Source organism: Musa acuminata, chromosome BXJ1-6 (genome assembly GCF_036884655.1).
Source record: "Musa acuminata AAA Group cultivar baxijiao chromosome BXJ1-6, Cavendish_Baxijiao_AAA, whole genome shotgun sequence".
Lineage (NCBI taxonomy): Eukaryota > Viridiplantae > Streptophyta > Magnoliopsida > Zingiberales > Musaceae > Musa > Musa acuminata.
In genome coordinates this window covers 42,292,305-42,306,328 of record NC_088332.1, presented here as the reverse complement: position 1 = coordinate 42,306,328, position 14,024 = coordinate 42,292,305, and the positions used below count along the sequence as shown (strand labels likewise).

At 36.6% G+C, this 14,024-nt stretch overlaps 2 protein-coding genes across 10 annotated transcripts; one reads left to right on the top strand and one right to left on the bottom strand.

Annotated features, from left to right (window-relative positions):
* The first annotated feature begins 1,999 nt into the window (after window positions 1-1,999).
* LOC103989514 (desmethyl-deoxy-podophyllotoxin synthase-like) lies at window positions 2,000-3,761 on the top strand. Its single transcript, XM_009408382.3, has 2 exons — window positions 2,000-2,920; window positions 3,025-3,761. Exons 1-2 carry the CDS (start codon window positions 2,033-2,035, stop codon window positions 3,649-3,651), a joined length of 1,515 nt encoding a protein of 504 aa, XP_009406657.2. The 5' UTR covers window positions 2,000-2,032; the 3' UTR covers window positions 3,652-3,761.
* Window positions 3,762-5,019: 1,258 nt separating this feature from the next.
* Window positions 5,020-12,534, bottom strand: LOC135677082 (uncharacterized). 9 transcript variants are annotated; one of them, XR_010514532.1, is made up of 7 exons: window positions 12,302-12,534; window positions 11,884-11,975; window positions 11,773-11,808; window positions 10,967-11,028; window positions 5,715-6,256; window positions 5,563-5,632; window positions 5,020-5,403 (listed from the first exon to the last, which is right to left on the bottom strand). XR_010514532.1 is itself a non-coding variant. In XM_065188990.1 (7 exons), exons 2-5 carry the CDS (start codon window positions 11,890-11,892, stop codon window positions 6,005-6,007), a joined length of 348 nt encoding a protein of 115 aa, XP_065045062.1. In that variant the 5' UTR covers window positions 11,893-11,975; window positions 12,302-12,534; the 3' UTR covers window positions 5,020-5,403; window positions 5,563-5,632; window positions 5,715-6,004. The 9 variants fall into 9 exon arrangements, 3 of the variants coding, with proteins under 3 accessions (XP_065045062.1, XP_065045063.1, XP_065045061.1); XR_010514535.1 differs by having other exon boundaries at window positions 5,715-6,250; XR_010514534.1 differs by having other exon boundaries at window positions 10,967-11,023.
* Window positions 12,535-14,024: the final 1,490 nt, after the last annotated feature.

Sequence of the window (14,024 nt, the reverse complement as noted above, 5' to 3'; positions counted from 1 at the left end):
AAATATTTAATCCAAATTCTCCTTACATCGTTAACTTACAGAAGGGCATGAATAGAAAGGACAAATACATAATTTTATTATTTTTAAATTATTAATTTTATATAAATTTTTTTGATCGATTTCTTCTTCCTCTCCTCTTACCAACCTATTCGCTCATCGCCCGCCACACCAACTTGCCCACTGCACTCAATCATTTATCATACTTGCTCGATCATTGCTCGTTCATTGCACCCGCTCGCCCGTCACCTCTCTTTCCAACCTGTTTGCTCGTCACCTCGTCATCCCCGCCCTAACCAACAACGACCTCATCGTCATCGGTGAATCTTGCTTCAGCCGGCACTAAACATGCGTATGTGGTATGAACAGCAGCTTGAGTTGCCAGATGGGATGTTATTGAAAAGTGCAACATTGTTGGGGTAATTATAGATTATTTCTATTAGAAGTTATCTAATTTAAGAGATGACACCTTTTGCTACAACTGCAGTAAAAATTGTAATTAAATACACGTATAAAATATAAGAATCTGTCATAAAATTCTCTATTTGTTATTCCTAATCGTACACTAGAATATCAAGAACAGTTCATTTAATCCTGACAATTTTGGAGCTAATGAATTTATCTACGTATCAGGAATGGAAAGAAGGGCAGTGGGATAACGAAACAGTGGATGAGCAGGTTAGAAAGAGAGGAGAAGGACGACTCAATCGATGTGAACGGGTTGCGACGGGCAAACGACGGATGAGTAGGTGTGGCAAGCGAGTAGGTGCTATAGATGAGCAACAAGCAACAGGTGCAGTAGGCGAGTTAACAGGTGTGATGGGCAACGCAAATAGATTGGAAAGACGACAGACAACATTTTTATCCTTTCTATTCACGCCCTTTTACACATGTTGATATTTTTTTCCATCAACGAAATTAACAATGTAAGAGGAATTGGAGTTAAATATTTCACTTTATAAGTATATCGATCATAATACTAATTTTTAAAATATAAAGATAGAAATACTAATCATAATTAATTATAAAAATAATCTGTAATTATCCCCTGAAGAATGGTATGAGTTTTCCTTACAAGTCTGATATCGGACAAAAAAGTATGACAAGAATAATTAAATTATTCTATGCCAACTTCAATCTCCAAATTCATACACATGCATTTCTCTGTGTCTTACAACTTGCTTAAACGATGTATAAATTTAATAGCTTTTGTACAGGACATAGTTTGATGGTGATACATTAAAAGTTTACGATTTATAACCTCATCTGACATGACATGCTCAAGACTAAACTATCTATGTGATCGAAACAAACAATTAGCAAACGGAAAGTCTGCATGGCAGGGATCTCAGAAAAACAATATATAGTAATTATTCACTATCGTTGATTCTCATTCATTCTTGTGTCGCAGCAGAATTTGACCGGCATTTCGTTGTCCTCATGATTTGATTTTAGAGATTATACCTTCGACTTTGCATAATGAATCAGTCACGATTGGATAACTAAATTAATAGTCAGAGTGATCGAGAACTTAGTGATAAGATTTGTTTTTCTTTAAAAAAAAATAAACTTGATTAATTAAATCAATGGGTTACAAAAGACATTCGTGTAATAAAAAGAAGCTCAGCCGAGAAGACCACTCCTCTCTCTAAAAAAAATAAATAAATAAAAAATCTTAGCATACCTAATCAATCAGTTGATCATCTTATTTTTCTTCCTATATAAATAAAAATATTATATAAATCAAAATATGTAAAACAATTTTTCGTATAAACGACGGATAAGATAAACTATTCATCAAAATGTTCATCAACATCATCGAGTCAAATTCCACATGCACAAATTCAAATCTCTCAGTAAAACGGTCTAAAGTCCCACATGCCGTGACCAGTTGATTTGATTGAGCTGCCATAGCATGATCGGGTCACGTCAATAATCACCAAGTAACCTAGAAACTATGTACAAAAAAGGTTAGCACTGTCATGTCTATCAAAAACACAGGAGGGGTCTCTTGCTCCTTGGTTCCCATAGAGCCATGGATTTCACCAACACGGCGTTCCTTTTCTCCACCCTCCTCTTTCTCTTCCTCCTGCTGCTACTCAAGAAGAACAGCTCCAGCCGACGAGCCAGTGCCAGACTGCCGCCCGGTCCATCTAATCTCCCTGTCGTAGGCAGCTTGCACCATCTCCTTGGTGCCTTGCCTCATCAGTGCTTCGCTGCCTTGTCTAAGAAATTTGGCCCCGTCATGCTTCTAAAGCTTGGCGAGGTCCCTACCCTCGTCGTCTCCTCTCCCGACGCGGCTGCTGAGATCATGAAGACCCACGACATCAGCTTCGCCTCTCGGCCCACGAACTTGACTCTCCAGTCCTTCACGTACGGTGACAGGGGCATCGGCTTTGCCTCGTATGGATCCCGTTGGAGAGAGCTGCGCAAGATGAGCATCCTGGAACTATTGAGTGCCAAACGAGTCCAATCTTTTCGCTTTATCCGGGAAGAGGAGGTGCTTAATCTTGTGCAGTCGATTCTCCTGCTGTCCAACACTGGTTCCGCTGTGAACCTCAGTAGAAAATTTGTTCTGTTGTCTAATGACATAGCCGCACGGTCCATCATCGGGAGCAAGTGCAAGTATCAGAAAGAGTTCCTACGGATAATAACGCAAGCGCTGGAAGCAGCGGGAGGCTTCAGCTTGGCCGACTTATTCCCGGCATGGCCGATAATTAACGTTCTCAGTGGCATGTCTTCCAAACTGCAGAGATTACACTGGGAAATAGATGCAATCCTGAATAGCATCATTCAAGAGCACAAAGAGAGGAAGTCCGTAGAGCAACCAGAGGAGGACTTGGTTGATGTCATGCTGAGAGTTCGAGCCGAAGGTGGCCTGTCATTTCCCCTCGCAGACGAGTACGTGAAAGCTATTATCCTGGTATGCTTTCTTTAAAGTCCTAATCTTACAGGACAGTGGCAATTTCTTGGATGCCCTATCGAGAATCTAATTTCTGGTTTCGTTTTGCAATGAACACTTTAAAGGATCTACTTGGTGGGGGCAGCGAGACTTCCGCAACAATACTGGAGTGGGCCATGTCCGAGCTGATGAGGAATCCAAGAGTGATGAGGAGGGTGCAAGAGGAGGTGAGGGAGACTGTCGGAGGAAAGGGAAAGGTGACAGAGGAAGACATCGACGGAATGAACTACTTGAGACTGGTAATCAAGGAGACTCTGAGGCTGCACCCTCCGGTTCCTCTGCTGCTCCCCCGAGAGTGCCGGGAGGCGAGTGAGGTTCTTGGTTACCAGATACCAGAGAAGACGAGAGTGTTCGTGAACATTTGGGCCTTAGGAAGGGATCCTCAATACTGGGACAACGCCACTGAGTTCGAGCCAGAGAGATTCGAAGGGAGGAACTCGACGGTCGACTTCAAGGGAACCAACTTCCAGTTCCTACCTTTCGGAGCAGGAAGGAGGATGTGCCCGGGGATGTCATTTGGGCTGGCGAGCTTAGAGACTACCCTTGCCTCTCTTATCTACCACTTCGATTGGGAGCTCCCAACAGGAGATGAACAGAAGTATATCGAGTTGGACATGAGCGAGACCTTCTTATTGACATGCCAGAGGAGGTCGGAGCTTTGTCTGCGTGCTATCCCTCGGATTCCTTTGTAAACCCACCACATCCTCATCGTAATATCATCTTTATATGATAATATATCCACGAATTAATCCCTCGGATTCCTTTGTAATCCCACCACATCCTCATTGTAGCACCATCTTTACATGATAATATATCCACAGATAAATATTCAAATAAAGCTTAGCCGGTGTCCTAACTCGATTCCCGTCTTCATCGTTCGAACCGGAATCGGCACCACCAATTTCGGCTTTGATTCCAGAACCGATCCAATTCAATTCGAATTCAGCTCTCAATTTTAAGAAACCGAAACCATCAATTAAGAAAAGTAAGAAAACGTATGGCTTTTTGATACAGAGACAAGTAAGAAAAACATATGGATATGAACGATTGCTTTGCGCAGAGGGGGCCGTAAACTTGACCAACGTCTATTACATTGTCAACCATTGTCTCGTCACTGTCTTGCAAATTTTTGGTATACGTTGCATTGTCAACGTGATCACTGTCTTACAAAACTTTTGGATACACCAATCAGTGCTTGCATTAATTGAGGGTTGAGAATCGTCCATTCATTGTTGCGCGTCAGAGATGCACGCAGATGGTCCACTGGTTTGCACCCAGAACTCGTGGGTGCCCTTTCTCAAAACGCTATTCAACGAGGGCAACAGTCCAAACCTGGGATTCTTGATTTGACTTCCACCTGGCAATTCCTCTTACCGCATGCTCAAAGAAATAATACAACTGATGGCCTCTGAAGACGGCCGGCCGTGTCTTCGAGTGTTTCCATGTATGTATATACATATAAACCTGTTCCAATACATTGTGATTTGATATGATACTAAACTAATGGCCACTGTGGTGCAAAGACTTGTAATGCAGTTCTAAATCAACGTAATTTGATTAGGAAGACTGTCATGGAAGTCGCCACGTGACATGGAAGCTATATACAAAACTAAGCACTGTCATGTATATGACAAAGGAAGCTAATTCTACCTCCAAGTTAACGTACGCATGCAAATAAATTGAAACATACTTTTCCTAGCACTAAACCTATGCAAATAGGAAGTTCAAATAGAAGGCATCTGCATAAATAATATCTTGAGTACTTGTCAGTTGCACGCGTACTTCATTATGATTAGGACTTGCAGGCTTATAATATGAACGATTATGGATGAAAATTTCAAACCAAATCAATATTATTGCCATGGATGAGTGTTACGATAAAGAGCTTGGATACCATAAAATTTCATCCCCACTAAGAGACATTATGAATAAATATAGATATTAGTATCTAACTAAACCAAACTCTTAATAATAGAGTTACATAAAAACCCATTTGGAAATGATGATACAAAAAGAGAAAAAATAAAACTTAAGGCTAATTAAAAAAGAAATCACAGTCGTATCTTTTATAATACTATATTAATGCTGGAAGATACAAAAGGAAACTACACTATCTTACTTATTTACGGGATTCTGGAAGAACCTATGTATCTTATTTCCTATGTTGCATTGGCTTTTGAATCCAGAAGGGCCAAATACTTTGCTATGGCCTCTCCTTCTTTCATTACTTCCCTGTCGTAGTCTGCCAATGGATCACCGGTCAGTTCTCTCGCAAGCTCGTCTTCCATGGCTTCGTCTCTCTCATATTTGTGTTCTCCTCCCAGATCCATTTTATCATCATTAGCTAAAGCGGCTGATGGCCCTTGATCATCTTTCGGTTGGTTGATTATAGCATGCTGGCTGTCCTCTGAATTTGCTCCGACAAGAAGTCTCAACGCATCCTCCTTGGTACATATAGAATATACCGTTTGTCAAAATAAAGTATGGTCAGATAACTAGGGCAACATTAGATGCCTGGGAGTCATCACGAGAAGGGCACCCTTGTCTGAAAGAAATGCATGAAACACTTGATTGTCTGAGGAATAAATGAAGCGATGAAATACCTGATGATCGGTTATACGCCATGGATACTAATTCCTCAATGTCTGCACCTGATGAATCCAATACTCCCAACTGCCAAGTCGACTCTCACAGTCAAAAGGTCATTAGTTAGTGAAAATGATAATAGAGAAGCACTCTAAAGAAAACCAAGTACCTGGAGGGCACAATTTCTTTCAGGATTTGTCAACAGATCTAATGCTTTTTGAACTTCATTTTCATTCACCCTAAGAGCCTGTGCAGCAAGATCTCTATCAAAACTGCAAAATAGAATGACTAGCAGTGTACATGTATTGATCCTAGACACCAGAGAGCAATCTGATAAGTGCCTAACACAATATAATGTTTCACAATCCACAGAAGCAAAGCCATTACATCTGTCACATTATGCTATATGCCATGATTTATTAGTACCATATCTCCTCTGTTCTCTACAAATTTATACAATCAGCAACAATCATTAATTAAAAAATAAGATAAAAACATTCTATGGCAAAGTATAGAGCCATACAAAATCTCCACTTGTCGCTGAATGTTCTCCTGTTTCCTGAGTATTTTCCTAGCTTCCTCTTCAACCAGGAAATGAACTGCTGGCTGAACGTCTTGACCGGTCATTCTTAGGGCCCTTTTCGCTGCATTTTCTTTGTAACCCATTCCCATAAGCAGTGACAAAGCTTCATCGGGTACTGGAAGCTAAAGCTATTGGCACATTGAATTAGCATATAAGATGTTCCTTGAATAACTTATAAAGGAAAATTCCATAGCTATTAACGAAATATGGTAAAGTGGATTTCTTGTCAATCATTGAATAAATTATAAATGCACACATTCATATATACATGTGCGTATTTACAATTGCATATGCACAAGAATGTCATACAAAATTTCTCCTTCATCTTCATCTTCGAAGTTGTCTTTTAGATATTATTCTATGCATAATTATGTATGATACGCAAAGAGAAACTACCAAGGTCGAGTTGACAAAAAATGGATTTCTAACTATCATATTTAATAACAATACAAGTGTTCAACCAGAAAACATACTTAGAGTAATTTTGTCATGAATGATAGGTCTTATCTTGATAATAAGGTAAAGATGCTCGCTGATAAAAGATATTGCTCCGATCGTTCTACAACATCTGCTATATGTCATATCCTATTTATTAAAATTTTAAATCTACTTATGTAGGTTGTCTCTTGATAATATGCTAAAGATGCTCATTTCTAAAGAGGTCCAGCGCTGCATCGAGGATCCTCATCCTTGACCTCTCTTCTCCACTCTTGAAGATTGGTGTGGTGGACGGTTATTCTCACAATCCAAACCTAGTTGGGCTATTCTCATAATCCAGGTTTGACAAATTACTTCTAAACTGATAAAAGCTTTTGTGAGTTGGGCAGCAGCTTTTTTTTTCTCTTTTTTGTCTTCATAGAAAAGATCTCAAATGCACTCTCAATAAGAAAAGGACATTGCTGGTGATTGCCTTATAGAGTTAGAATTGATGGTAGTTTCTTGATGTAGATGGAGGTTGAATGCTTAATAATGTTGAGTAAAGGAAAGGACTAACCCCCTTATCTTCAACTCCTCTTTAACTGTTTAACATTTGAACTCATCCTCTCTATCCACTTTGACGGTCAATTTCCCTCCAAATAGGAGATGCAATTTCACAAATGAAAACAAAAAAATATTTTCATCTACTTCATTGTCATGCATCATTTAGTTGCATTATTTGAGTGCTCAACCTAGTGCTCCAGGAGTGATTGCATCTGAGGCCAACAAATCATGATATCCTTATGGCCTTCAATCATTAATGAAGGATAACATATTCTCTCTTCAGTTTTTAATGTCAGCAAAAGCATTTCGAAGGCTTGATGAGAAATAGTATACCATATAGACTAATTACATATTATCCTCTATAATTAGTTATTTTTAGTATCTCGGTTTCTATACTTTCAAAAGTTACATTGGGATCCCTATATTTACGAAAGTAAAATATTGATACCCCTATATAGGATTAAAAAGATACTTTCACAAAATTAAAAATAAAAAAAGAGAGATTTTATTGAAGCAATGGGGTTAAATGTTTTATTTTCATTAGTATAAAGATCTTAATGTAACTTTAAAAAGTATAGGGATTGGAATGCTAAAAATAACTAATTAGTAATATGTAATTAGCCTTATATCATATCAAGGGAGGAAATTTCTTTATTCTATCCAGATGGAAGGCACTAATAATTTATTCGCCTCTTAATTTCTACGAATATTTTTGTTGAAGGGATGGGATGGGAGGCCCATTAGGGGGGCTCTGAATCATGTGTTACATAATCATTATATACATTGTTATATATTGATAAGGATCAAAGGTTGTATATAATTAAGCATAAAAGAAAAAATTGGAAGGCATCTGTGTAATCATCAGTAGGAGTTGGAGGCAATTTACCACTGGCTTATGTTTCTAATAAGATGAATCAATTCAGTTATAATTTTTTTGACACTACATTACAATATTTTCCTAGCATACTGAAAATATCATAACATAGCATAAAAACATAATATTTTTACAAAATTATCCAGAAACATTATGTTATAATTTCTTTTAGTGTTACTGGAAACATTATAACTAGATCAGTTTATTTTATAGATCGATCCATAGAAAAATAAAGAGAAAGAGAAGAAAAAAAAGATAATGACGAGTTATCAAATCAGAATTAGACCAAGCATCATGTAAAAATGAAGGATTCTTCGGAAATTACAGTAATCGGAGGCACTTCCTTTAAAAAACATATAAATAGATGGACTTTTTGTGAGAAATCGCTCCACAACACATGAAACCGAAGTGTAGCACGTCAATCTGCTTAAAATTTCCACTCTCAAATGTGTGGTAGGTTGTGAGCCTAAATTTTGTTTCTAGAAAAGTAAAGCAGTCACACTAATACAGTTGAAACAATATAACAACATCTATAGTGTAGTGCTTCGGCCAAGAACAATGACATTGCAAATGGAAGTTTCAAAATTTAAATTGGATCTACATAATCAAATATTGCATCACAATGGAGTAATCGATCCTTTGTATCGTGTTTCTCTCAACAAATTAAAAAAATATCAAGTGGTTTCACTGAGATATGACCAAATGTTCTCAGTTTGGCCGATTTATTCCCGGCATGGCCAATAATTAATGTTCTCGGTGGCATGTCTTCCAAACTGCAGAGATTACACTGGGAAATAGATGCAATCCTGAATAGCATCATTCAAGAGCACAAAGAGAGGAAGTCTGTAGAGCAACTAGAGGAGGACTTGGTCGATGTCATGCTGAGAGTTCAAGCCGAAGGTGGCCTATCATTTCCCCTCGCAGACGAGTACGTGAAAGCTATTATCCTGGTATGCTTTCTTTAAAGCCCTAATCATACAGGACAGTGGCAATTTCATGGATGCCCTATCGATTATCTAACTTCTGGTTTCGTTTTGCAATGAACACTTTAAAGGATCTACTTGGTGGGGGCAGCGAGACATCTGCAACAATACTGGAGTGGGCCATGTCAGAGATGATGAGGAATCCAAGAGTGATGAGGAGGGTGCAAGAGGAGGTGAGGGAGACTGTTGGAGAAAAGGGAAAGGTGACAAAGGAAGACATCGACGGAATGAACTACCTGAGACTGGTAATCAAGGAGACTCTGAGGCTGCACCCTCCGGTTCCTTTGCCGCTCCCCCGAGAGTGCCGAGAGGCGAGCGAGGTTCTTGGTTACTAGATACCAGAGAAGACGAGAGTGTTCGTGAACATTTGGGCCTTAGGAAGGGATCCTCAATACTGGGACAACGCCATTGAGTTCGAGCCAGAGAGATTCGAAGGGAGGAACTCGATGGTCGACTTCAAGGGAACCAACTTCGAGTTCCTACCTTTCGGGAAAGGAATGAGGATGTGCCCAAGGATGTCATTTGGGCTAGCAAGCTTAGAGACTTCCCTTGCCTCTCTTATCTACCACTTCGATTGGGAGCTCCCAACAGGAGATGAACAGAAGCCTATCAAGTTGGACATGAGCGAGACCTTCTTATTGACATGCCGGAGAAGGTCAGAGCTTTGTCTGCGTACTATCCCTCGGATTCCTTTGTAACCCCACCACATCCTCATCGTAGCACCATCTTTACATGATTGTGCTAATAAAATCCATGGCTTTGGTTTCTTAAAAGAACTAAATAATATATCCACGAATAAATGTTCAAATAAAGCTTAGCTGGTGTCCTAACTCAAATCCCATCTTCATCATTTACTATTTGCAATAATAATAATAATAATAATAATAATAATAATAATAATAATAACAATAACAATAAAGCAACATGATAAATTTTAATAAAACCCCAAATTTGACATGGCATTATGTCATAAGACCTAATTAAAAGATATCCTAAATCCAGATAGACCCGAGTATATAAAAAAAAACTCAACTCTTTATATTTCCTACTTGATATTAAGAACGATAAGTAGACATGGATATCTAATTTTATACCAAGACAATTGATTCATTATCATCGTCAGCGATAATCTAAAAGCATTATTTTGAGTATGAATCAAAGAAAATATGATAAATATCCAATCCATTTTTGCTTCAAATCATGGAATTGGATAAGATATGATACACAAGATATTATAAGAATTATTGTTAAAATATAAAACATAAAATATGTAAATCTATGGTCATTATATATGTAAACTAAAATAAGAACTTCATGGTCAGCTTACTTGCATAAACTCCATCATAAACAATTCATTATATACCAACAATAAGTCGCAATTGAATCAAAATAAGATTACATACAGAATGATGGCAAATGAAATAAAAATACTAACTACTCCAAACAATATTATTGTCAGAAATTATGTATAACTTAGACACAACATGAGGGGGGTGGGGGGCTAGGAAGGGGAGGAAGGGAAGAGGGAAAGGCACGATGGCCATTGGAAAATGGAAAAAGAGATACTGTTGGAAAGGGGCTAGCCCCCCTCCTCCGCCTAGTGACATCAATAATTAGGACTAAGCAAAATATTGTCAGATGTCAAGAGAACGGAAGCATAATATCACCTAGCATGGAGACTGTGATGGCTTTCATAGAGCTCATGCTAGACTGGATTGGTTAAAACATGCTATACCAAATGCAAATGAAAATACTTTGATTCTCGTTCTTCTTCCCATTTCTTGATTTCATATGCTAATAAAAATTCTCCATGAATTGAAATCATTCAGAACTAAGAGAATATTGTTTCCAAAAGAACATTGTTCTAAGAGTGTTTATATTTGGTTTTACTAATGTCCAAAGGCATCTACATATATATTAACCAACTAAATAAAAAGACCAGTAGAGTTATTGATTTGTATTATTCAGTTTTGTGGAGTTTCAAATCTTCCAGGACTGACCTTGTCTAGCAGATCTTCAGATGTTAGATGAAGGCACATAGGTGTCACCATACCAACCTGCACTATATATCAAATCAGAGAACTTATAAAAGAGATTTCTAAAGAGATCACCAAGCCTTAACCAACATAAAGAAAGAAAGAAATGCTCTAGTAAATGCAAGTAAATTTTAGTATCAAACAGTAATTTTATATGGAAAGAGATCTCGGAAGCTAAACAAACTGATGAAGATGACAGTATAACAATATTGACGAAATCCTTAAGTGTAGCATATACCATATGATGCATAATTAGCAAAGGGTGTCTGACAATAAATGAAAACATGCAATATAATTAATCAAGCATCACATTCTAGGTAAAGATACAACAAGCTTTAATTCAATATTATATAATATATTAATATCTTAAAATAAACAGACCAAAGAGCTAAAGTGTGAGTTCCAAGTTTTAATATATGTAATCTTTGCTTAAGATTAGGTCAAACCATCACATGCAACAAGAACAAAATTGGACTTCTGCTTTGTTTAGTAAAAAGTAACCAGTCTAAAACTATTTAACAGCTGAAATTTGTTACTATGCAAGGATATCAATGGTAATGATTCTTTATATTCGATATCATCATCATCATCAGGTTAAGATGTTTAGCAAATCATAAATACCAAGTATTTACCACATTTTATTGTCCACTTCAAAAATCAAGTGAGTGAATTAAATTAGATAAGCCTATCAAACAAATTGGTGAAAACTTTTCAATCATCTACATAACGTTATAGGCAAATCAATAATCTAAAATGTGAAAGAAAAGTACCTCTTGGTCCAACACATTTATCTGAGGAATGCCCATCTGGAGAACCATAACAAAGTTGTTACCATCAATATTACAAATAGGAAAGATAATTTTGACAAAAGATACTAATACATGATGCATGATCACATCAGTCGCGTTGCTGGCTCTTCCACTTGTAAGTTATTTAAGATTCCAGCAATCTTGATGATGCCCTCTCTTTAGCCCTAAATTTTGGTACCAACTCACATTTACTTGATAATATTATAAGTTTCAATCTCAAAAGAGAAAAGAATGTTGATTTGTAATATCACTTTCTTACAAAATATTATAAAGCAAAATTTTAGTCACAGAATACGGGTCGTTTTGAGTAAAAACCGATCTTCCTCATTGCCATCAGACGCATAGTCTTGATGTTTCCAACAAATTCTATCAATGGAAGGGTCGATTCAACCTCAACCAATCGACTAAGAACAAGAGAAATGCCATCCAGAGCACACAACTTGTTGAAAAGGATCAAACAACAATGCAAATGCTAAGTGAAATAGCTTACTTCGTCAGTAGCTACGTGATGGATGTGCATCGATCGCAAGGGCGGAAGAAGTGGTGGTAAGGTAGTCGATGAAGAACTCAACCTAAACCGGGGAAGCCCCTCGGCCAGCAGCGGTAGCAACAGCGAGGCTCGGTCGCTCTTCCATAAGACGAAGAGACTGAGGTCTCGCCGACGGTGACATCGGGTTTCGCTTCTCCAAAAGATGGAATCGGCCGTATGTAACGGGATCCGCCTCTGGCAGCAGAGCGCGAGTCGAAGCATTTAGGTTATTCTTTGTCTTTTTAATCTTGATCGTGGGATCGAGCAATCCGAAGGTCCCAAAAAACACATACTATCCTACGGTCCAGATCGTGCATCCCTCATAAAATTAATGTATAGATTCCTTTAAATTCAAAAATTACATAATAAGTATCAGTGACAATATATGATCTTTCTGTGTTAATAGTTTAGTAACAATAAATATAATATTTGCCGAATAAATTAACATTTGTTATAATCATAAAATTATCGTCAAAAAATAAAAAAAATTTATTTATGACAGTAAAAATATCGTGACGAATTTATAAATTAGAAACACTTAGTGATGACATCTTACTGACAAATTAGTTTTATCATTGAAAATTTTTTCAATGACAAGTTTATCAATAAATACTCTTTAGTGAAATGTTTGTAGCATAAATTTTATAGTTAATAGTATATGTTTTTAACGGTAACTCGATATATCCATTTTAATATTTTTATCTTAGTGATATAATAAATTTTTTTACATATATTATTTATTAACTGATCAACACTCAGATTTATATAATATTATTATTCTAACAATAATCTTAAATTTTTTTAATCTAAGAGATATATGATGATCATACAAAATTCTTGATGCTCCTATCCATTTTAACTATCCAATCTTTATGAATTATATATTTATTTGACTCTCTATCTTGTTGAATAATGGATTCGAGATATATAAAAATTATAATTAATAGATTTTGATGTCCACCCAAATTAACTATATCTTTAGATCTACTCTAGTGTTATTATAATTACATTATATACATTGAATGTTAGTCCTACCCAAATTTAAAATTTTTAATTTTTAAGCTTATAAGTAATTTGACTTAAACTCGCACCGACTAAGAAGGTTAAACTTGAATATGATCAGATAGTTCATCCATTCCCAAAGTGAATGACTGATGTAATGTGAATCGTCTGTAATTTTAACACGGGTGACTATACTAAAATGTATATCGATATTGATATAATTTATAAATAAATTTTATTATTCTAAAAATCGCCATAATAAATGTATAGAAACTTTATCATAAGACTTCTCTAAATCGATAAAAATCATATACAAATCTTTTTTCTTTTCTTTGTTTATTTTTTATTAATTATTTTCATAAATAAATAGCTCTAATTGTTGTTCATCAAGGTACAAAATCAAATTAATCTTTAGGGATATTTGTTGCACCTTTAATCACTCTTTCCAAAGCTTAATTCATCTATATTTAGAACATTCTTGGATATCACCTTAATATAAAGATTCAACTTAATTATCAATATAGTCTTCCTGGATATCACAGTATATCCTAACCATCAATATAAAGATTCAGCTTAACTATCATGCCATAGGGTTAATCAGTATATCACCCTTATCTCATAAACTGACACTTAGGAAACTAAATCACTTTATGGTGTAGCTCCCTTCTTGCTTACCTTTGAT